We start from the raw sequence: 22,690 nt of genomic DNA on the forward strand, positions 1-22,690 counted from the left end.
GCAGGAATGGAAGACAAGTTGCAGGCTCCCCGGAGCTGCTGCGTATGCAGCAAGTGCAGCCTCAGGAACGTCTGTTCCTCTCTTCCTTTGAATAAATATTTATATATTCATTTGCCGGCTGGTGCACGCACTTGGCTGCTCACCTCCAGACCAGAATAATGGGACCTGCCCTTATGGCAGGGGGAGGGAGGGCAGCAGGGGTTCAGGCTGCTGCGTGTCTGCCTCCCAGTTATCTCCAGCTGCGAGCTGTGCTGACCTCACCAGTTAAGCACTGCTGGATATGGTGGGAACGTGGATGGGGAATCACCAGGCAGGGCTGGGCAGAGCAGTGCTGGAGCTAGAAGGCTGACCCAGTGCCCGGCAGTGCAGGTGTCACCATCCTGGCCACCTGCAGCCACCTCTCTCTGCTGGCCCCACGCCCCAGCACTCAGGCAGGAGCTGTAGGTGTCCTGGCCGAGCTCCAGTTGGAGCTCATAGAAACCTCCTGAGATTCCCTCTGTGATACCAGTTGCGTAGAAGATTGGCCTTCACTTTCTGCCCTAAATAGAGTGGCAATGTGATGGGAAGGGAAGGTGCCAGCACACAGAGACTTCTGCAGCTTCAGGGGCGTCTGCCTGTGCTCATCTGCATGTGTGAGGGCTGGGTGTGGGGGTGTGTGTGAAAGGGAAACACGTGGGGAAATGTACAGGAATGTATTTTGGGGAGATGGGACTTTTTAACCCGTACATGTGTGACTACGTTTACGGAGTGTGTCAGTGCATACACACAGCTCTTGAGCAGCTTTCATTTCTAGATGGGGAAGGATGTGTTTGGGGGCAATGTGTGCTTTCCCTTCATGAAGCATAATTGCACGTAGGTGTTAGTGCCGGGGCGGTCGTGCGTTGGGAAAGTGGAGGAGTACATCTTGCCTCCCTTTGTGTTGGGGGCTGATATATTTATCAGGGGGGTTGTGTGTATTTTTCTTGCAGTCCTTGACAGGGAATCGTGTCTGAAGCTGTCAGGAGTTTACGCTAAGCAGCCACTCTCTGGCTCTTGGACAGCAGGTCTAAAGTTTCAGTCTGTTTGTATTGGGCTGTCATGTTATGGGATTAGGGGCTGTCACGATGGCTTCTGGATGCATTGTAGGGGGTCTGATTAATCTCACTGTGCTTCTGTGGAGCAGCACCTCTGTGCTGGTGACAGGGAGGTGTGGGCTGAGCTGCCACAAGGGACTCCTGTGCAGTGGAGGAACCCATTCTCACCATTTGAGGTCTGGAAATGGTTTCTGTTTGCTTTCCATGTGATGAGCCCCTCTTTCAGAGTGGGTAAAGTCCCAGAGCACATTTTGGAAGGACCTCCAGCAACATGCCCACAGTAACTCCAGTGCTATGTGTGTCCAGCAGGCATTTTACCCTGGGACACAGAGAAGGGTCTGCTTGGCAAAGAGCCAGGCTACGTACATGTTTCTTCACTTGGGATCTTTAACCCTTCTTAGTCTAGGTGTCTCTCAGAGGGTATCATAAATAAAGAAGAAAATGAGACAATGCAGCTGTTTTAGAATGGTGGGGTTTTTTTTGCTTTTATTTGCACTTGAATCTTGTTAATTGTTGGTGTGATAATCATGCCAGTGACTCTGATAGGGACCATTTAGTTCAAGATTCTCCATGACCTTGAAGTTAAGACCTTACCTTCCTCCTTTCTCCCCCCACTTTCTCTCACCCCTCCTTTACTAGCTGTCATATATGAATAAACTACATTAAAATAACAAACCCACACTAATTAGCTGATTGTGCTGGGAAGTGTGAGAGCAGAATTTCCTGTGTTAGCGAGTGAGCAGGGAGCAGGCAAGGGGGCCTGATAACTGATACCAACCCAAGGTGATGATTTTCTCCCATTTGACTGCCACACACCAGACTCATACCCTAGACCATGCACTTGCCAAGGCTCCTGTCCTCCACACTGATTCTTTCTGGTCCGTACTGGTTCTCTGAGACTATGTGTAAACCCTATTAAATGAATTCCTCACCATGCCCAGGGTTCTGCTTCGGAAGCTGTTCTCCCTGCTATGGGTGTTTGGGTACAGTCGCTGTCTGGTGTGGTTTTGGCAGCCAGCAATCTGGGATGGAACTGGGAACCTAAGACTAGCTGGTGCTGCAGTCTGAAGGAGAAAGCACGTCAGGCTTTTAACAGACTTCACATCCTGACTTAGCCAGGAGCAAAGGCTGAGCTGTACCACATTCACCTGCCTGGGGTGTTTGGGGAATTTTGAGCCCAGTTCAGTCCCAGCATAAATACATGCCTCTTTCTCAAGGCCACTGGCATCCTTTGGTACCAGCAGGTTCAGAGGTTGCCTCTCCCCAGGCTCTCCTGGCTGGGCTTCCACTCTGAGCTTAGGGGACAGATGGGGCAGCCCCACCTTTCAGAGGATGGCACTTGCCGTGCCCGGAGGCCCATCGGGTTGGGACCAGCCATTTGCTGTTTGGCTTCAAGTTGTCTGATCCCACTAATGCCCTTCCTTGTTTTTTTCCCCCTCTCTCTCCCCAGCTGAAAGAACTATATGCACTGACACAGCCTCAGGAAAACCCACGATGGCTGCCAAGCGCAAAGGCGGCCTGAAGCTCAACGCCATCTGTGCCAAGCTGAGCCGCCAGGTCATCTTCGACCACGGGGGAGCCCAGCAGGCCCGAGCAGACAAGGGGCCGCAGCGGGAGAGCAGCAACAAGGACCTGCCTCAGCCTGGGACCAAGGAGCTGGGGACAGAGTTTTCAGATGGACTCAGCCGTGTGCAGAAGATTGAGGAGGACAAAAGGAGGGAGGTGATTGAGAAGTGGGTGAACGGGGAATACAACGAGGAGCCCTTGCTGGGGCGAGTGGAAGGCAAGGAATTTAAGGGTGTGGAGAGCGCGGAGGTGCCCCCCGAAGGGGTTTACATGGTGCAGCCCAAGGGCTGCAGTGACGAGGAGGATAATGGGGATGAGGCAGAGGCTCTGAGAGGCTCACAGGATGGCAACTTTGTGGATGACAGGGATTCAGATGGTCCAGCCTCCAAGGACGATGCCTACCGGTCCTCCAGTGGTGACACAGGCTCCAAGGCCTCAGGTAAGCCCTCTGCCCCCCCCATGTTCCTGGTCACATTTCCTGTGGAACAGACAAGAGCTGTTGCTGTGTGTCCATGCTGGATGCTGTCTGCATCTGGCAGCCAAGGAAGAGGGTGAAAGCCCAGATTTCCTTGCAAGCCTGGAATTTTGCTCATGGGACCATGCTGAGTTGGCCTCTGGTTCAGCCTTCCCTTCCCAAAAGGGGTGTTCATTAGGGTGCATAAAGAGTAGATCTACCCCCCCCGTAAACTCCTTCACACCATTTAGCTGGTGAAGCTGCTGGTTCCAAACCTGTGTGTCCCCCACTGCTTCAGTCTGGTGTGCCAACTTGAGTGCATTTGCAAACTCTTTTCCCCAGGCTGTGTGTGCATTTCTTATTTTCACACAGCTTCTACCTTATTTTTGTTGCTCATTCAGAAGTTGAATTCAACAAGAGGTTTTTGGGAAATCCCCAGCTGAATTTCTTTCTCAAATCTGATACCCAGGCTTCCCCCGGCTTGATTTTGGGGGTGTACAAGTGCTGAACCTTGGTATACAGCTTAGGGTAAATTGAATTCTCTCCATTAGGGCAGAGCAGCTCCCTCCCTCAATTTGTCACTCAGCTGGATTGGATCTGTAATTGAAAGATCTCCCCCTAATCTGCTCCACCTGCACACACCCCTCCCCTGATCTCAGCACTTTGTGAATCCATCAAACTTTCCTCCTTTTGTGTGTGTGTGTGTGTTTTCCTCCTCCTGTTAATAATGCAGCCGAAACTCATCTCCGTCTGTCCGTTCCCCTTCTGGAGAGGCACATTCTCTAGTCTTCACGAGTTCAGTGGCAGCGCACATAATTATGCATATAAGATATAAACAGAGCTGTTTAATTATCCTTCGCCACATCAGTGACAGAGTAATTAACAAACATTGCAAGATCAATGAGGAAAAGTGTGACCTTCAGTTTTCTTTGATAGGAAAGCCCTTGTCGTTCCCAGACACAAGGTGATTGTGCCTGGACTCTGTTTTTAGTTTGTTTTAATTCCCCCCGCCCCCATTTGCAGCCTTTATTTGCTATGAAAACTAAAAGGAGGGGAACTTAAATGTAAAAAAAATATTACTAAACTGGGGAAAATGAAAAGGAATTGAGGGTAGGAGGTCTCAGTAAAATGCCTTTGTAGGGCTGCATTGTCAAGGGATTATGCAAAAAAAAAAAAGTGCATTCGCGGGGGGCTGAAGACTCATTTATGTTTGAGGCAGGTAATGGCAGACACAGGGTCCAGTTTACAGATACAGCCACATGGGATTTGACTTGCAAACAGACGTGCTGCCAGGGCTTGAGTGTCTGTTTCAAGAACCCTGTTGTAAATGTCATTTGCAACCTTTCCTTGGAAAGCACAAACTGAAACATCTCTTGCTTTGGAAAGGACAAACTTATTTCCCTCTTCTGTCTTTTCCTGTCAGTGTTCCAGAAAATAGATTTTAAGCTGTTCATCACTGAGTCCTCTCAAACCTGGTTTTACTGGGTGCAAGTTAAGTTTATTCCAGTGAGATATGGAATTGCCTATACCAAAAAGGAGAGGTTTTTTCTCCTGCAAGGGTAGCAGGAGACAGTCAGAACAAGGGAGAGGAAAACAGCTCTGCCCTCCTGGTCAGTGCATCTTCTGGGGGAAGCATCATGGGAACTTGGTTTTGAAGGTTCTGAGCACTCATTGCTCTCTCTGAGGACACAGAGGGTAGAGGGCTGGCAGTGCTCAGCAGTATTTAAAATTGAGCCCATACTTCTTGATCAGCTAGAAACTTGGGGAAAAAGCAGCAGCCACACAGAAAACCAGCTCCTACATCTAGCTAGATCGGTGGGGAAAGTGATCCTAGTTATATGGGACTGAGAAGGGTTCCTGCTTCTGGAGTCCTGGTGTGTATACACACAGCCTGCTTCATGGGACTTCAGCTTCTGCTCATGTCCTCCACTAGCACCTCCTGTAGTCTAACGCCAACTCCCTGCCACCTCTGTCTCCTTCCCTGGTCAGATAGCGAGGCTTGTTGTGCATCAGGCAGGACTTTGCAGAGACTTGGTCTGTGCTACTCAATCCTCATGCTTTGAAACAAGATAGGGAAGATGCATATATGGCATCCCTGTTTCTTTTTCTGAGGCACCCCTTGGAAACAAGGGACTAAGGAGTCCATGGTCAGCCCTGCCTTACGTGCTTCCCTCTGTGGCACGGCTAGAAGACATGTTCAGGAGTCCCAGAGCTGGTGTGTGTCAGGGGGTGGGTGGCAGAAGCTGATCTGGACATGCAGACTGGTTTCTTCATTCATTCACACCCCCTCTCTTGCACAAGGACTGACCCACACCTCTGCACACAGTTATAAATAGCATTTAGATTTCCCAGGCCAGCCTCTGACAGAGATCCCTTTCCACAGTCTCTCACTGACGCACACATACCCAGGGAGATTTTCCTGTACAGCCCCGTGTTCTTTACTCTGCCTTTTATTACCTAGTGGGCTAAAGTAGTCACCAGGAGCTTCCCCATGTACAAGCTTTCAGAGTTCTCCTTTCTTTTCTTAATTTGTTGTCTAAGTCTCTTAGAAAGGGAATATTGGACCTGTTTTCAACAAGGGGGGTTCCTGTTCATCTTTTTCTGGGGAGACTTGGGAGACCCTGCATGATGAGTGCCAGTTTATTGCTCATTATCCCATAGCCCCCAGGTCTACTTGTTTTCCCTTCCAAGCAGAATAGAGGACAGAGCCCTGGCTCGGATGTCCCATCCCCCAGTATCCAGACCTTGCACTCCATTTGGGCTGTTTTGCTTTTCCTTCCATATATAGTGTGCTGCTGCAGGCTATTTTTAGCCCCTTTTTTGCTAGCTTCGGATCCTTTGTGATACGATAGCTGCTCTGAGACACACAGATCTCTGCTCTTTGGCAATGCCCACAAATGGAGAGCAGCAGCCAGGGGAGAGGGAGCCCTGTGATTATCACAGAAAAAGAAAGAAAATGTGTTGCAAGGGAGGGGGAGGAAGACCCAGGGACAATGCTTCCTGTGCCTCCAGGGCTGTGCACTTTTCACAGGGATTTGTTTCTCAGCCACTGTCCTGCTTCACTTTTGTCTGCGTGTGGGTACAGGGAGGGTTTTCTGTCGATTAGGTAACAATAATTATCTCTTTGCTGCTCTTTGAAAGTGTATATGAAATGATTTGGCTGGATATCATACCATCTCTGTGGTGAGACAGCTCCCTTCCATAAGGTGCCTCCACTTGAGGAGCCTCTAGCCTTCTGGTTAGGTGCCTGTGAGAGTAAGAGATGGTTGTCTTGGCTTTAGGGGATGTGCTGGTGGGCTCATCCTGGGATGAGTGAAGGTGTTCTTGGTAGTGGGAGGAGGAGTGGGAGCAGGCCAGGGTTTCATCTCAAATGTGGATGAGGGAAGACTGAAAAATACAGGCAAAACCATTGATCAGGGAGAGTATTGCAATCATCTGGAATCAAATTTGAGCAAAGGAAAAGCAGGATGCAAGGTGTTTTGGGGGGACAAGGGGATTAAATCCAGGGTAATGAAACCTGAACTCAAGCTCAGGCTCTGGAAAGCTCAAAAAAAAAAAGATCTGAAAACTGCCCCCCCTCCTTTGGTCTTGGGTTTTGCATCTTATTGTTTGCATCAGTTGAGGTCTAGCCACATGGGTACCAAAGATGCATTCAAAGACCAGATGTGCAGATGAGAGAAGTTTAAAAAGGAGCTGGTCTCCTACAAAATTTCATTTTCTCCATTATTATAAGGAAATAACTAGTTTTTCTTGAATCCCCTCCCTGGATTTGTAATGTCTTTGGGTTCTGATCCGAGCTGGGATTTGCAAAACTGATTTGAGATGTGGGATTGAAGAAGGTCTCCCCTCTTTTTTGTGTTCTGCAGGTTAGAATAAAGAAGGAAAGGGGCTGGCTGGCTTTCAGGGCAGCTGTTGAAGCTAGTAAAAATCACACTTAATAGCTTAATTTCCTATCAGATCATTTCTGTGGTATTCTTTCTCCCCTTGCAGTTTGGCACAGGCTGGCTAGAGTTTTTCTGTGCAGTGCCTGGAAGTCAGGGCATTGTGAAGGAGGCTGGGGGATTGTTTTACAGGTTCAAAAGGAGAGGAAAAGCAGAACAGGGAAAGCAGATTTAACAGAAAGGGGGAAGTGTTAGACCCAGTAGGGATTTCATGGGTTTAATCTCTTCTGTTGGCTCATAGAGTTACTCTGAAATAGAGGTGGAGGAGAGAGAAAAAGAGGTAAAAAGCTTTGAGAAAGGCAGAATTATTTAATATGTGTGTGTGCAAAGGATGAAGTTGATGGCTTTGGTGGAGCACTGGAGGGGCCACAGGAGAGGGCCAAGTGGGGAAGCCCAGGTGAGACTGGAGTAATGCAGCCCTTCCTTGTGGTTTCCTTCTGACAAGTCTATTTATTGGACGCTGTGGGGCATGATTTTGCATTTAACGTCCTTTAAGATTAGTGCTGACCTATCAGGTTGTGTGAGGAAACCAACTTGTGGAAGCTGATGGCTGTTGAACTTTGGCTTTGCTCATTGCCTGGCTTGTGTGTGTGCAGAGGTGCCCTGGTGGGTGTGGCTCCCTGTGCATGTGCCATCCTCAGCTGTCAGATCCCTCTAATCCTAGAGGATTATTTTCATGCTTTGGATCTGGTGACCTGTTCTGTGGCTGTGCCTGGGGACCTTCTTTTTACCCTCTTTCAAGCCAGTGTAGATTTGGTTTGAACTGGAGCTAGTGTTCAGAACTTCCATTGTGCTGCCCATGTACCTGCCTGTGCTGGCTCCCTGGGAAGGAGTGTGCTTGCCCGTGAGAGCTGGAATGAGTGATTGAAAAAGATGACGAGGGAGGTTTGAAGGACTCCTGCTTGCAGTAAATCTTTACTCTGCAGGAGAAAGCAAGAGGGAGAGGAGGAGGAGCGCTGTGTCAGACTGAAGCCTAAATGAGTCCAAGCTGGCACGTCAGAGCAATCTTTATTTCCTCCTTTACACTGATATTGGGTGACCTCCAGATGTGTGTTCTTCCCTTCCTGGTGGCCTACGAAACTGCCTGAGGGAGCAGTGGAGGGAGGAAGGGAGAGAGAGACCCAATAAGGACAGCTTTTCCTCATTCTTCCTCCCTGTGGTTGCTCTCAAGTAGACCAAGCCCTTCCTGCTCCTTCCCCAACCAGCATGGGCTTTCTCCCCCTTTCTGGAGCCCATGTTGGAGCAATACCTCTTTCTGTCCTCAGTCCAAATCCTGGTGGAGAGAAGGCTGTTCCTCACCCATTTTGCACCTTCATGGACTTTTTGCTTTACTGGGCTGGCTGGAAGCTGTTCCTGGCTGCTCAGGAAGGCTGCCTGTAGGTTTCCACAGCCTTCACTGAACTGTGGCCCCTTTTCACATGGAGAGTAGCAGCTATCCAGTCATTGGGATTGAGAAGAAAGGGAGGAAGTTGGGTGAAAAGAAGTCTTACAGGTCTTACAAAATTGACAGGGAAGGGAAGGACTGCAACAGCTATGGAGAACTATCCAGTCTTTGTCTTGACTTCTCCTCTCCACTCCTTCCCCCTGCTCTTCACTGCCTCATGCACATACCCTTTGCCCCACCTTCATCCATCTCCACCTCTGCTGCTTCCCCTCCCTCCTCTGCACTTTTCCCTTCTGCCCTCCTCCTGCTCCACCCCATGCATTGTCTGGCCCTGTCTTCCTTCTCCATTTCCCACCATGCTGTCCTGCCTGCTCCAGCCCCACTGCTCCCCAGCACACACAGCTGGCTCTGGTGTTCCTGCCGCTGCGTGCACACACACACACACACACACACACACACACACACACTCCCTGGTGTCAGCCTCTCCACACCTCTTTGCGACACAAACACACACACACACACACACACACACACACACACACACACACACACACACACACACACACACACACACACACACACACACACACACACACACACACACACACACACTCCCTGCTGTCAGCCTCTCTGCACCTCTTGCAGACACAAACACACAAGGACAGCCCTGTACAGACCTCGGCATATTGGCGTTGGTCTCACTTCCAGGAAAATTACTTTTTCTTCATATTAGGCCAAGGCAAGAGTGCAGAGACATTTATGAAACTTTGTTTAATGTACTGAAAAGCCATCGGCTAGAACATTTAGGAAATTGATTTTCCTGGCATTGATGAACTCTTTTTATTCTACCCCAGTATTAATTACTTTTTTTTTTTTAAACAAATTAATTTAAGAGTCGTAAAACCTAACAAGTGAGCCAAACGTCAGTAGATCATGTTCCCCTCTCCCCTTATTCCCCCTCCCCTCAACTAGTGCTGGGATGGGAGGAGAAGAAAAATCAGTGCCTGGCGTGACTCTGTCCCTTGGGTTCTCTGCAGGGGAAGCTTCATCGCTGCGAGATTACGCTGCCACCACCATGAATGAGTTCCTGGGCATGTTTGGCTACGACGACCAGAACATGCGGGACGAGCTGGCCCGCAAGATCAGCTTTGACAAGCTGAATGCTGCTACCTCAGAGGCCACCGCCACCGCGGCCTCTCTCCCCGGCGAGGACGCCATGAGCAAACGAGCCCGCTTCTCCAAGTATGAGGAGTACATCCGCAAGCTGAAAGCTGGAGAGCAGCTCTCTTGGCCCATGCACTTGGTCAAATCTGAGGAGCTGGGCTCCAAGCTGGGCAAAGAGACTTCCTCAGTGCTCGCACAGCCCATTCGCGTGCCAGGTCCAGATGCCTCCATGCTGACGGAGACCAAAGCCACCATCCTGCCACTGCCCTCTCCCAGCAGTTCCCAGATGCAGGGCCTGATGTCACGGGCCTCCAAATATGACTTCTTCATTCAGAAGCTGAAGACGGGTGAAAGCATCAGGCCACAAAATGGCAACACTTACAAGAAGGCCTCCAAGTATGACCTAGAAAATGTCAAGTACTTGCACCTTTTCAAGCCCGGAGAAGGAAGCCCAGATATGGGAGGAGCCATCGCCTTCAAGACAGGCAAGGTAGGCCGGCCTTCCAAGTATGATGTGAGGAACATCCAGAAGCTCACTCCATTAAAAGCTCCAACACCCAGCCTGGCCCCAGCTCCCCTCACCAGTACCCCCAGCAGCACTCCTGTGGCTGGGCCAGAGCAGGCTGTCTCATTGCCGTTCAACACTCCTGAGTACCTGAAATCAACTTTCTCCAAGACAGACTCCATCACAACTGGAACAGTCTCTACAGTAAAGTAAGTGTCGTCTCACTTTTCTTATCTTTATTTTAGTGGGGGAACATACCTAATGTTAGTGTGTGGATCAGTGGGCAATTCCAGTTTGATAAATACTGCTTGGTTTGGGTGATGTTTCTTTTTGCTCTCTGTTGGAATCTCTGCTCCTCTGGTGCTCATTACACCTTTAATTATCTTACTTGCACTGTGGATGTGGCCATCAGCAGTCCCAGCCATGAATCTAGAGCTCACAAGCTCCTGGGTTCATATGTTAAAAAGAAAGATGGGGGAACATGGTGCTGTCAGCACTCTTAAGGTCAAGGTTGTAACTACTTCACCTTCTCCTTCTTCAGGTTCTACCTGTGTCTATAGAAGAACCAGATTCTTGCTTCCATTTAAGTCAATGGCAAAGCTCTGCTGACTTTACCATTAGCAAGATGGGGCTTTTTGTTTGTCCCAGAACTCAGAAGACATTTTGGTGCCTAATTCCCATCAATTTTCCTAGGAGTTAGGCATATACATACTTCTGTGGGGCCAGGCCTGTGTCTTCTCAATTTGCTTGTTCCTTACACAAATAGAGGTGATTCAATTACCCCTCAGACTGGGCAAACTCATTAGCCCAATTACCACTAATAACCTCCTACACGTACATTGCTGGCAATCTCTGCAGTGATGCCATTGACTGAATGGAGATATCTGAAGGCCTTGCCAAACCTTGGATTAGTTTTTAATGTGGCTTCCAGAAGTGGTAGCTGTAGAAAAGCTATGCCCATATGTGAGGGTGCAAACAGGGAGGGAGGGGCTTCTCTGCTCTCTTGTCATGGTTTGGATTTACTTGTTTCTCACTGTGGACCTAGGGCTGTTGTGAGCTCTGAATCCCATGGGGTCACTCGTAGGAGGTCTAGAACCTCTGGCCTCCACTACCATGGCAAATACCCTGCTGCTTTGCCCTCTGGTAAGGAGAAGGGCTGTTTTGTGTTTATGTGGACCTGGGAGCCCTTGGGCTGAATCCTCACTCAGATGCTCTTTGGAGTCTCGGGCAAGTCTGCACCCCCCACGTCCCATGTTTCTCCACTTGGAAGGTATAGCTAATGATACTTGTCTTCCATCTGAAACAGTCATTTCCCAACTGCCTGCAGACAGATTTGGGAGCTCTGTGGTTAAGGTGTGTGGGAAAGGGCAGAGGATTCTTAACATTTGCTTCTGGCCCCTGCTCAGGATGAACCCTGTGTGTGCTCCAGATGGCAGGCAGGGACTCTGATTACTAAAAAACACTGAGGTGTAAATATTCTTCCAGGCACAGTGCCTTGTTGTGATGGGTGACTTGGCCAGGGACTCTGTGCCTGAAGCGTTTGCAGAATACTCAGCTGCCTGGAGTTCAGTGGCCACCCTGGAGCTGTTCCTGGGGGGCTTTGGCCCCTTCTTACCTGCTTTGGTGTTGCACTGGGATCCCAGTTTTATTTCCTTTCTCAGTTCTGCCACTTGCAGATGTGGATCTGCAGCATGGTGATCCCTTCTCCAGCCACAGGGCTTCTTCAACTGGGGCATCACGATGGGGCTGCAACAGTACTGGAGGTGACCAGGGCCTTCCACCTGGCAGTTGTCAGTGTTCTGATCTCACACTGGAGCACAGAAGGGGCTCTGGTCCCTTCTCTTTCAGGCTACTTACTAGATAGGGGTTTTCACTGTAAAAGAAACCAGCCCATTGATTGTGTTGGTCAGGGAAGTGCTAACTGTGGTGTCTGGGACCTGGCTTTCCACTCACAGTCCCCACTGGGACCAAATAACCTGGCAGGGAATCACCCCTTCCTCTCACATGTGTGCACATACACCATGGCCAGGGGTTTAAACTCTCTGTAACATCTAATGCTGTTAACCTGCCCTGAACTAATCCACCTACTTCAAGTGAACTCTGTGCGAAAGTGTCCTTGTTTAATCCAGGTACAGAGGGGGCAGGAGTAGGAGTGGAGGTTGGGTGGGGGCAAAACTGAGAAGGAAGACCACACACAGCCTGCCTGGGGTTGTGTTGTTGTGCCTCTGTCTCTTAGGCTGGAGTCAGGCCCTGTATCTCTTTTCCTCGTGCTGACTCATTGAAGATGAAATTTTTGGCTGCTTCCTTAGGATGATAAGTAACCCAGGCCTGTGTGACACTTGGGTGCAGTTGGTTGGTCTTATCCTTGATTAAAATATGGAAATACTTTTGCTGCTACATCTGTCTGTTGGAGGTAGGGTGTCTGTGTGAAAAAAGAGGCAATTAGAGCCTCATCTAGGGAGCTGTGGCCACACTGCTAGGAGAACCCTGTACCTACTGGCCCTAGGAAATGTGCAGTGGTCCACAGGGTGGGTGAAGCACAGAGACTCCTCCCACGGTTGAGCCTCCAGCAGATATGTCTCACTGGCCCTTCTGTGCACATAAGGACAACAGCTTTTCATGGCTGATCTTCTCAGTGTCTCCAACAAAGTGAACTGAGTCCTGCAAAAAAGGAACAGGCAGGAGGGGTGGGGTGGCCTGTGGTTCCTTAGGATGAGAAGGTTCAGGATTTGAAGGGTAGGGGGAGAGAGGTTAAACCCATGGGTGTCTTTGCTGGGTACTCTTCTGTGGGCCTTTTCTCCTGACATGTCAATGGTGTGAGAGAAACAAGGAGCTTTGACTGTGCCCTGTTCCTGCCTGCTAACCAGCTCTGTCCTGTGTTCCTCATTAGGAATGGATTACCCACTGACAAACCGGCTGTCAGCGAAGACGTAAATATTTACCAGAAGTATATTGCCAGGTAGGCAAAACTCTTTACTTTCTTGGGGAGAGGGCTGGAAGTGAGAGTGTGGAGTGGTGGTGGGAGAGAGGAGTCCTTGTCCATCTGGATCAAGTGTTTAAACCAGTCATTGGCACTTCCATTTCCCTTTGGCATGTGTGCTTGCGCTGTTCCCTGCTTGGGAGAGCAGTAGCTGCTAGAGGTGTACAAGCATGCCAAGAGCATGCTCAGCTCCCCAGAGCTGTTAGACTTTATGACAAATAGTGGAAAATGTTTCAACTGCAGAAGCCCAGGGTTTATATGGGAGCCCTGTCTCTTGACTGTGCTTCTTTCTGTCCACTGCTGTGCTGTCTTCAGCCTTTTTCCTCTCCCATGTGCAGTGCCTGCTGGAGGCAAGCAGACACTGTCCTACCCCTGAGAATCTAGGCTGGAGGAATTCACAAGTGACTCAAGTTTAGGCAGGTCTTGGCATCAATCTGGGATGTTTGTCCTAGAATATTTTTCTGCTCATTTATATGAAAACCCCTCACTGAATAAGGTGCAGGCTGAGGCATCTTATCACAGCTCTGGGCATGCTGAGGTCAGCAATGAGCAAAGCTGAGAGGGAGCTCAAGGGCTCTTTTGGGGAGACCAAGTAAGTAATGCCATGAGGGACAGAGGAGATCATTGCACAACACCTGCCTGCCTTAGAGCTCATGATTTAAAGGGTCCATCAGCCCAGGCCTGTTGAATCCTCTGTCTGAGCTGTGAGGGAGCTCACTGCAGAGCCCCTGGCACTCAGAAAGACACAGCTAAGGAAGCAAGCAAACACTTATGTCCAGAGATAGACCTGAAGGGTTTGTTCCCACCAGCACTCGGGCACTTATTAACACAACAGGAGGGAAATGTGCTCTGTGCTTTCCCTCCCTGCCAGAGTCTACAGAGAGTCTCCTTGCAGGAGGCAATCAGCTGCTAGAAAGGTGCAAGAGGAGATCTTGGCAGGAAGGGCTGGGAACAGTGCTCTCCCTGGCTGGAGAGGGGAAGTAGAAGTGGTTTCCCTTCTATCCCCATTGTTCAAATCCCTGATGCAGGAGAAGGGGGCAGAAGACTTCATGGGAAGAGAGGACAATTACAGCACCACATGCAGCTTTTCAAGCAGCAATGCCTCTAGTGCATGTGGCAGCTCACTGCCTCCTGGAAGCAGAGGAATGAAAGGAGGGGTTTAAGCCCATCTTTGCATGGGGCAGAAGGAGCAGCACCATTTTACTGGTGAGATCACAGAAATTGCTGAGGCTGCAGTGGGAGGGGAGATGCCTCCCTTTCTGTCCTCTGGTCCTTTCTCAAGCAGAGAACTCTATCAACACTTTACCCACTTCCACTCTTCGTGGTGATCTGCAAGCCCCTTCCCTGGGCCAGGCAGGTACCTGAGGGAGGCTTGTGATATAGCTCAGGGACACCACATCCTGCTTATAAAGCTCTGCAGGCCACCCCTTGGCAGCACAGCCACTTCCCTTCAATTTACACACAATTTTAAAAACAGTTTAAAGCCTTAAAATCAAGGGATGGGGGGAGAGAGACATGACACTCTATGTCTGTACTGCATAATTAGCTTAATGAGTTTGCCAAAGCCACTGCCAAAAGCTGCCCAGGGATAATCCATTCTCTCACACAACAAAACAAAACCTCTTACTTAGCTAGTTTGAGTTGGGTTGTTTCCCCCCACACATATATTTATAATTAAAAAAAAAAAAACCACAGAAAAAATTATTATTATTATTATTAGTGCCTCAGCAGATGGTGCTTCTGGCAGCACTTGCTTAAATATTTATTTCTGTGTGGGTTTCCTCCCCCCTTATAATTGGGGTGGGTTGAGTTTTTTTTTCTTCCTTCTTTCACATCATCGTTACAGGGTAATGAGTCTGTAAACACTCTCTAAGCATGCTGACTTCTTTATTTATTATTTTTATTATTATTTATTTATCATGGGTTTTCTTTCTAACTCTTGCCAGATCAAGACTAGTTCTTTCTGGTCAAAAAAAAAAAAAAAAAAAGTGAACCAATTAAAGTAAGGGAAGGGGAGTGGGTTGTTCTGGTGGAAATGAATCTGTGTGCACAATTTAGAAGTGTGGATTTGCATATCAGTATGAGTAAATGGTCTGTGAGTTTGCTTGTTTCAGCTGTGTTTTTTGTCTGGTCGTGTGCATGGAAATTGTGGGTACCCTCATGTAAATTAGGTGGGGTGTTGCTGTACCTTAGAGTACATGTAAATGTGCATGTGTGTGTGTGGTGTGTGAGCTTTCCTGTTCTGAAAAAGCCAAACAGATGCTGGGCTTTAAAAATTAATAGCTTTGAACTGTTTCAAGTGTCAGAAGAAACACAGGATAAATATAACCCTTTAGGAGCCTAACCTTACTGACTGAAAGAGCAGAATTTCCCCTTTGTGCTGTGTGTGCTGCTCCTCTCCTTCCCCAGGCACATGGGTTGGTAGAACACTTACCTCTCCCTTCCTGCACTGCAGACACCACACACACACACACACACACACCCAAACACACACACCCCCCACGCACACACCGCTTTCCGTGGCACATGGAAAGGAGGGCAGGAGTTTGAAGTGCTTTTTTAGCCATTGCTTTTAAAGCTGAGCCTGTGAGTTACTCAAGCTAGAATGCCTCAAGTAACTCATCATCCCATAGAATCAGATCTCCTTGGTGTCTGGCCCTTCTTTTACTGCATTTGGTTGGCATCTTGGTCATTTTGCACCATCACTTTTGAGAATACTTTGGAGTGCTTTGCTTCAAATACGTGTATTTGTCAGCAAGGTCTTAATCTTCCTCTTTTCTCTGCCTGGCCTATGCTCCACATTCTCCAGCTCTGCACAGCCCTTTGCTCTCTCTTCCCCATTCTAGAGTGGAACAGGGAGGAAGCTTTCCACAATTCAGTTTCTTTCCTTCAAAGCTGCTGGTGGTGCTGCTGACAAGAGAGCCCTGGACCAGCAGGACCAATTGGTTGGATCTGCTGTGAGCTGCATGTCCCTGGTCAATGCCCTGGTGGCTCAGGCTGCTGCCCATACCCTGTGCTGGCCTCACAGCTGCCCAGGCTTTGAGCAGGAGTCGCTGCTTCTGCTTTCAGTTCCACACCTTTGTTTGTGCAGCCAGCCCTGCTGTTTGCCTTGTGGTTTGTTTCTCCTCCACTGCTGAGGTTTGTTCCAGTTTCTCAATCACCTGTTCTGACGTGATCCTGATTTCCTGCAGTATTTCTTCTCCTTCCCCAGGGAAAGGCATGTCTGCTCCTGGCATCTGTCCCTGTCTCCCTTTGTGAATGCTGAGGCAAAGAAGTCATTTAATTTTTTAGCAATGTCTATCTTTTCTGTCAATTAAGTCCCTTTTCCATCTCCTGGAGGCCCTGCTGTCTCCACAGTTGACCTCCTCTTCCTTATTGTGCTTCTGAAATGCCTTATTTAGTACTGCTTTTCATCCTGACTTTTTCTGTCCTTCAGTTCAGCATTACTTCACCTTATGATGATCCATAATCTTCCCTTCTCTTACCCCGTTCCTTGATTGCCCCAGGACACCCTCACTGCTCTGGTTTCCCCTTTTTACCCATTACCCTTCCTTGTTTCTTTCCCGTGCCCTTTATCATATGCACTCCTGCTGTGTTGAGCACTAAGTGACGTGAGGAACCTTTGAGGAACCTTTGAGCAGATGGTACTTTATCTTTGAATGTTTCTCCTCTGAGTCCCCTTCTCTCCACTTCTCTTCCCTTTCAAGCTCTTCAGCTCTTCCAGGATCCTCTAGAATACACATCAGATAGTTCATTGCACTGATTAGCCCATTAGTGGACCATCCCCTTTTGCTAATTACTGATGTGTCTGTCAATACATTCTATGTACTGTCCATTTGTATGTAGATGTTTTATGGCCCTTTTGGGTTTTTTTCCACCCTGTGTGTCAGGAGTTTCCAAATTTGCTGTGTGGAATGCTCAGTGGTGGTGTCCATCCATCTTGCCTGTTTCCTGTTGATGTAACAATCTTACTGAAAGTTCCTATATAATCTCTGCCATGATCATCTTCTGTCTCTGTGGTTTACCATCTAATCCACCATGCTGATTTAAAAAAAGTCTTGAGACTTCACTCATACAAACAAATGAATGAGCTTTTCTGAGGTCCTGCTAGATGGATGTTTACCTCAAATTTAGCATTCATATTTGACCCATGTGTTTTTGTCACCTTCTGGCATGGGAGGTTTCTGGAACTCACTGCTGTGGTATCTAAACTCACACATGAGAATTGCAGAATTGTATGATATTTAATTCAGGGAATGCTCCTTCCCTACCCTTCCCCAAGCAAGCTACTTAGATAATGGAGATGAATTTCAAGACACAGACAGATTAGGGATGTGCAAGACCTGAATGATCCTGCTCAAGAAGCTCCTTTAAATAGTGACAAGTAAGAAAAGGAAGGTGGGAGAGTCACCATCCTTGAAGGAGATAAAGGAGATGGGGTTTAATGCTGTAAACATGAAAGCAGGACTGGGACTTAGTTTATTTGTACCTTGTTTATAGGCACTACCATCAGGACACTGTTTCATTCTCTCCCTTTCTCTCTTCTGTCCTCGTGTTTGCAGGTTCTCTGGCAGTCAGCACTGTGGACACATACACTGTGCATACCAGTACCGAGAACATTACCACTGCCTTGACCCAGAGTGCAACTACCAGGTAAAAGAATGGTAAACAGTTAACCAGCACAGCTACCTGCATGTGAAGGGGAGATGTGTGTCCTTCTGTGCTTTCCTCCCCATGCACACACATGCCTCTTCACTTTTCTGCTCTGAAAGAGGGCAAGATAGATTTTGAACTTGTTAGAATCCTATTTTGTTCCCATTTAACCCAATCTAACACCATTTAACCAAACCCAGGCCACTATAACAAAGCAGAATATAGATCAGCTCAAGTCAGTGGGAACTACTCCAGATTTCTACCAGTGAAACCAAGAGAATAAATTCTGCTGCGTTACAAATTGTGCCTGAAACTAGGGAATGCTGATCTGTTAGTCTGTCTCTTTAAAAAATTTCCCTCCTGCTGCCCGAGTGACATTGTAGCAGCAGTATCTGCAACAAAACACCCAATAAGACCAGCAGCAGCCCGGGATTTGTGGGGAAAGCGTGGGGGCAGGAGCATGTGTGATGCTGTAATTACTGGGAGAACTGCCAGGGCAGCCACGTCAAACCAGCCCAGTCACGTGCTGGGTTTGTTTACCCTCTTCCCAGGTCTGGGAGTTTGACTCTGCCATTTCTGTGGTCAGGCTGCATGTGTGTGAGCGGGAATCCCAGAGTTTGCCTCGCCTGTGCATCAGACACAACTCCAGCTCTACCCCAGCAGACCTTTGGGTCTCAAAGGAATGAGTCTGACCACAGCGTAGGAAGTTGATCTGGATCTGCTGAGCTTGATTGGGGGTTTCTATTGATCAGAGGAGAGTTTGTGACTGGGATGCATGTAGTGGTCCTGCTAGGCCAGCATTTGGGATTCGAGCTGAGTCTGGCCCAACTGCGACATGGATATCTCTGCAACAGAATGAGAGAAACATAAAGGATGGAAAGACAGAAAAAACTATTATTATGATTGGCCTCATGATTATTTCCTAAGGAGTCTGGAAGCTGCTTGCAAAGGAGCTGTCTGGTCTCACAGGGAGTAAGGATTTAGGCTGCTTTTTAAAATGCAAATTATTTTATGGCTGAGATATATTTTAGAATAAGTAACGCTATGTAATAAGTGGGCGCAAATTAACAATGATTGGCAATAGCAATCCTGTATGTACACCCTGGGAAATCATACCTCCAGCCTCCAAGGGATTCCAGTTGAAATCTATATCCATATATTCCTGTGCCAATACCAACGAGATTGATCAGGATTGATATTATAGGAGGAAAGAGTGGAAGCAATAATCATTTGTTTCCTATGAGGGAGACTAGGAAAGTTGTTAAACATTAGAATACAGGCCTTTTCAATTACTCCTCAAAATAAATGGATATTGATTTCTTTTAAAAAAAACAGATTTACTTTCCCACCTTCACTGTTAAATATTGATGTCTGTGGGAAATAGAAATGAAAAGCTTCATTTTAAAGGCACTTAGCCTGCTGACAGTGGGGTACCCCTTCATTACTTCAAGCAGGTAGAGGATGAAAAGAATATTCTGGTCATAGGGATTTAGCTCTGAGCTCTACTGCCATCATTTTCTGTGACTAGAAAAGAAGTTCTGTGTCCCTCTTTTCCTAATAAAGCCATCCTACCTTGTGTGGGAGGCAGAAGACTTACAATGGGAAATTACTACAAAAGAGGAGAGTGTTTTTCCCAGTTTTTAGCCTGACATGAATGTGGTAGCCAGTGTCTCACTGGCCACTATAGTGAGTGATTTGGAAGCTTGAATTGCTCTCTTGTAGGCTTCTTAGTTAACTGGTTTGCTTTCTAACTATAGCAGTTCTTGAGATAGTAGCGGCTAAAATTATGTTAGGAGAATTGCAGTCTTAAAGCTGCAGGGAGTGTACTCTGGACATCACCCCAGTGTCGCATTTACTCTGCAACTCTTCATGTGTATATACCTGCCCTTTAACAAGAAGTTACACACACAGAGTTTCTTTTTAATCTGGCTCTCTTGGGGCAACTACTGCTGAGCTTTAAACTCCTGGTACCGTAAATTTATTAACAACAAAAAACCCCAGCCACGTGCCCCCACGATGACACAAGCAGCCCCATCCCGTGTGTCTCAGTGTCTGTCTGTGTCTCTCTCTCCAGAGGTTCACTAGCAAGCAGGACGTGATCCGGCACTACAACATGCACAAGAAGCGGGATAACTCCCTCCAGCACGGCTTCATGCGCTTCAGCCCCCTGGACGACTGCAGCGTCTACTACCACGGCTGCCACCTCAACGGGAAGAGCACACACTACCACTGCATGCAGGTACGGGGGCACACGGGGCAGATGAAGAGCTGTGGATTGAGCTGTGTCCTTTAGGGTTGCACTGAAAGGATCCTTGAGTTCAGGCAGCCCAACACGTCGTTGATTGAGAGCAAGGGGCTGCCCTGAGGCCTGCGGGTGGCACGGTGACCGTTCGTAGCCCTCGCTCTCTCCTGAGTCAGGCAGCTCTGTGAGGAGGCTGTTCTCTGTCCACACTGCACTTGCCCTGCCGAGTGTTGGGAAGGACAAAGGGAAGCACCAGGCTCTGTTTTTAGAAGCCTTCTGCACACAGTGAGGCAAAGCAGGTCTCAAGGTTTTCTTACAGTCTTGCACTTGATAAAACAATCTTGTTCCCTGACGCTCAGGGACTTCTCTGCCACTGCAATGCCTCTACCAAATCTGATCTATCACTCATGAAATCAGACTTTTCTGTGGTACATCTGCCCTTTAACACTCGGTTAAATTCCTCTATAATCTATTTTTAAAGTAATTAAACTTTAATGTCACATATCTAGAGTTAATACCCCTGGTCCCCAATCTCCTTCACCAGTGGTACTGGAGTTTACTTCTCTGTGGCGTAGGCCAGGAGCTTTGATTCCAGAGCCAGCCAGGCTTCAACAGCAGTGTACCCAGAGCTGGAGTTGCTGCTCAGATGTAACTGCGATGCCTTTACTGTTTTTAGACATGGGCACACGGATTCTTATGGTCTCACCCTGATCATTTTTCAAACTAAGAGGTTTGAGATATACTTGTTTCATTACAATTGCGGCCTAAACCGGTGCTGTGAGGACATGTTGCAGTTACAAACAGAATCATCAGGCAACCCTTGGCGAGAGCTTTTCTATTCTGAAAACTCAAGTCTCCCTTCCTGCTCTATCCCAAGGGTTTAAGACCCCAGCTAAAGTCACAAGGCCTTAATCACACGCTTAAATGCTTTGCTGGGATAGACTTCAGCATATGTTTAACTTGGAGTCAGGTAAGCTTTCTGAAGTCAATGAGGCTTAAGCACATACTTAAATGTTAGGCATGCACTCAAGTACTGTCCTGAATAGGGGTTGGTTTAAGCATGTGCTTACAACATTTGATAAATGGGGAACTTCATGTGACTTTCTCTTGAGGACACTTCTGTTATGCTTCCATAACATTGATTGTTCAGTTTCTTCAATTGACCAGGATGGGATTTGTTTAATTTTATTTTTTTAGAGTGCAAGGAATGTTTCACGGCTGTAAGTCACTCCCAGTTTAGAGACCCCCATTTACACAACTATATATGGGTAATTCCATCCTGTGCCCACTGGCTTCCAGTAAAATAATGCCCATGTAAGCAGTGTCTTACAGGAAAGGTGTCTGAATATAAACTCCCAATTAAAGAAAATACTGTTTAAATGGTAGAATTTGTGCCATCCATCTCATGGTGTTTTTTTTTCTTTATGTCCATAATTGGTGTGGATAAAATTCAGTTAGTTGTTTATATAAACTGACATTTTTTTAGGCTTTAGCACCAAGAGCTGCATTGCAAATTATTCCTAAGGAGGTTTCTGTTTAATTCTTTTTTTTAATGCCATGCAGGGTCTGTCTTTTTTCAAGGTGTCAGTGCAGGGAGAGAGAGGCTCTTTTATATTGGAAATAGCTGGAGATCCTTTTCATTTTTTTTTCTGGGTATTTGTCATGGGTTTTGTTATTGCCTGTTTGAATCAACCTGGGCTGAACTAAGAGGTGGTGTTTTCGTTCTCTTCACTTCTGAGATGGTGCAGGCATTGGCACATGTTGTGCTGGAGAAAAAAGGGGAAAAAAAAAAACCTCCCTCGGCAGGGCTGAGGACGTTTTCAGATTCCAGTAGTTTTTTACTCAATATGGCAAAGTTGCCCACTTTACCCAGAGGAAGGCAGGTTTGCAGCTTTCTGTCCTCATCACACTATTGCCATTTGCTGCACAAGTTTAAAGTTCTGGAAGTGGTAGCCCTGAAGTGACACAGAAAAAAAGTCACCAGTTTGCTAAGATCAGCTGAACGTGGAGTTCCTAGCTCTGCTAGGATAAAACCCGTATGTTACAAGCTCCAAAGAGTGGCCTCATGTTGCACCACTCTGCCTCACCTCCCAGCAGGACTAAAGAGGTAGATAACTCGTTCCCACTCCATTTTGTATTCCCCAAATAGATGAAAGTCCTGCTTTATTCCATGTCACACCAAGATAACAAAAAGTAATGGCATCTGTCAGTGCTCTTTTCTCCTTAAGAGCAGGAACCCTGCTTACTGCCTCCCTAAGCAGACATGATTAGAGTAGCTGCTCTTTCATCCCTTTGTGTCCTGCCTGTCTTTTCTTACTGTTTCATGCCCAGAGAGTTTGGGGTTTTTTTCACAACTGCTACAGAATCAGTCTTTAGATTGGGAGTTAAAGTCATGGCTTAGTACTCCTGGAGAGGTGCACAAATGGATCGATGAAATGTCTGTGTGCTACTCATGTGTTTGTCACTGCTGGTAGGAATGGTTGGCTGTTAAATTGCTATGCTGATGACTTTCTATTTTTCCTTGGTAGGTGGGTTGTAACAAGGTCTATACAAGCACCTCGGACGTGATGACCCATGAGAACTTCCACAAGAAGAACACACAGCTCATCAATGACGGGTTTCAGCGGTTCCGTGCCACGGAGGACTGCGGCACCGTGGAATGTCAGTTCTATGGGCAGAAAACCACTCACTTTCACTGCAGGTAACACAGCAGGGAAGGGCAGGAATG

At 47.7% G+C, this 22,690-nt stretch overlaps 1 protein-coding gene across 1 annotated transcript in view; it reads left to right on the top strand.

Annotated features, from left to right (window-relative positions):
* The first annotated feature begins 2,528 nt into the window (after positions 1–2,528).
* The window catches only part of CASZ1 (castor zinc finger 1), a 32,547-nt gene continuing 12,385 nt past the window's right edge, over positions 2,529–22,690 (top strand). Inside the window, exons 1-6 of the mRNA XM_010005141.1 lie at positions 2,529–3,078; positions 9,456–10,296; positions 12,978–13,046; positions 17,630–17,720; positions 19,795–19,959; positions 22,491–22,663. Coding sequence (XP_010003443.1) covers positions 2,568–3,078; positions 9,456–10,296; positions 12,978–13,046; positions 17,630–17,720; positions 19,795–19,959; positions 22,491–22,663 — 1,850 coding nt within the window. The 5' untranslated portion in view covers positions 2,529–2,567. The remainder of the gene's footprint in view (positions 3,079–9,455; positions 10,297–12,977; positions 13,047–17,629; positions 17,721–19,794; positions 19,960–22,490; positions 22,664–22,690) is intronic.

The sequence above is a fragment of the Chaetura pelagica genome, unplaced genomic scaffold (assembly GCF_000747805.2).
Source record: "Chaetura pelagica isolate M959 unplaced genomic scaffold, ChaPel_1.0 scaffold159, whole genome shotgun sequence".
NCBI lineage: Eukaryota > Metazoa > Chordata > Aves > Apodiformes > Apodidae > Chaetura > Chaetura pelagica.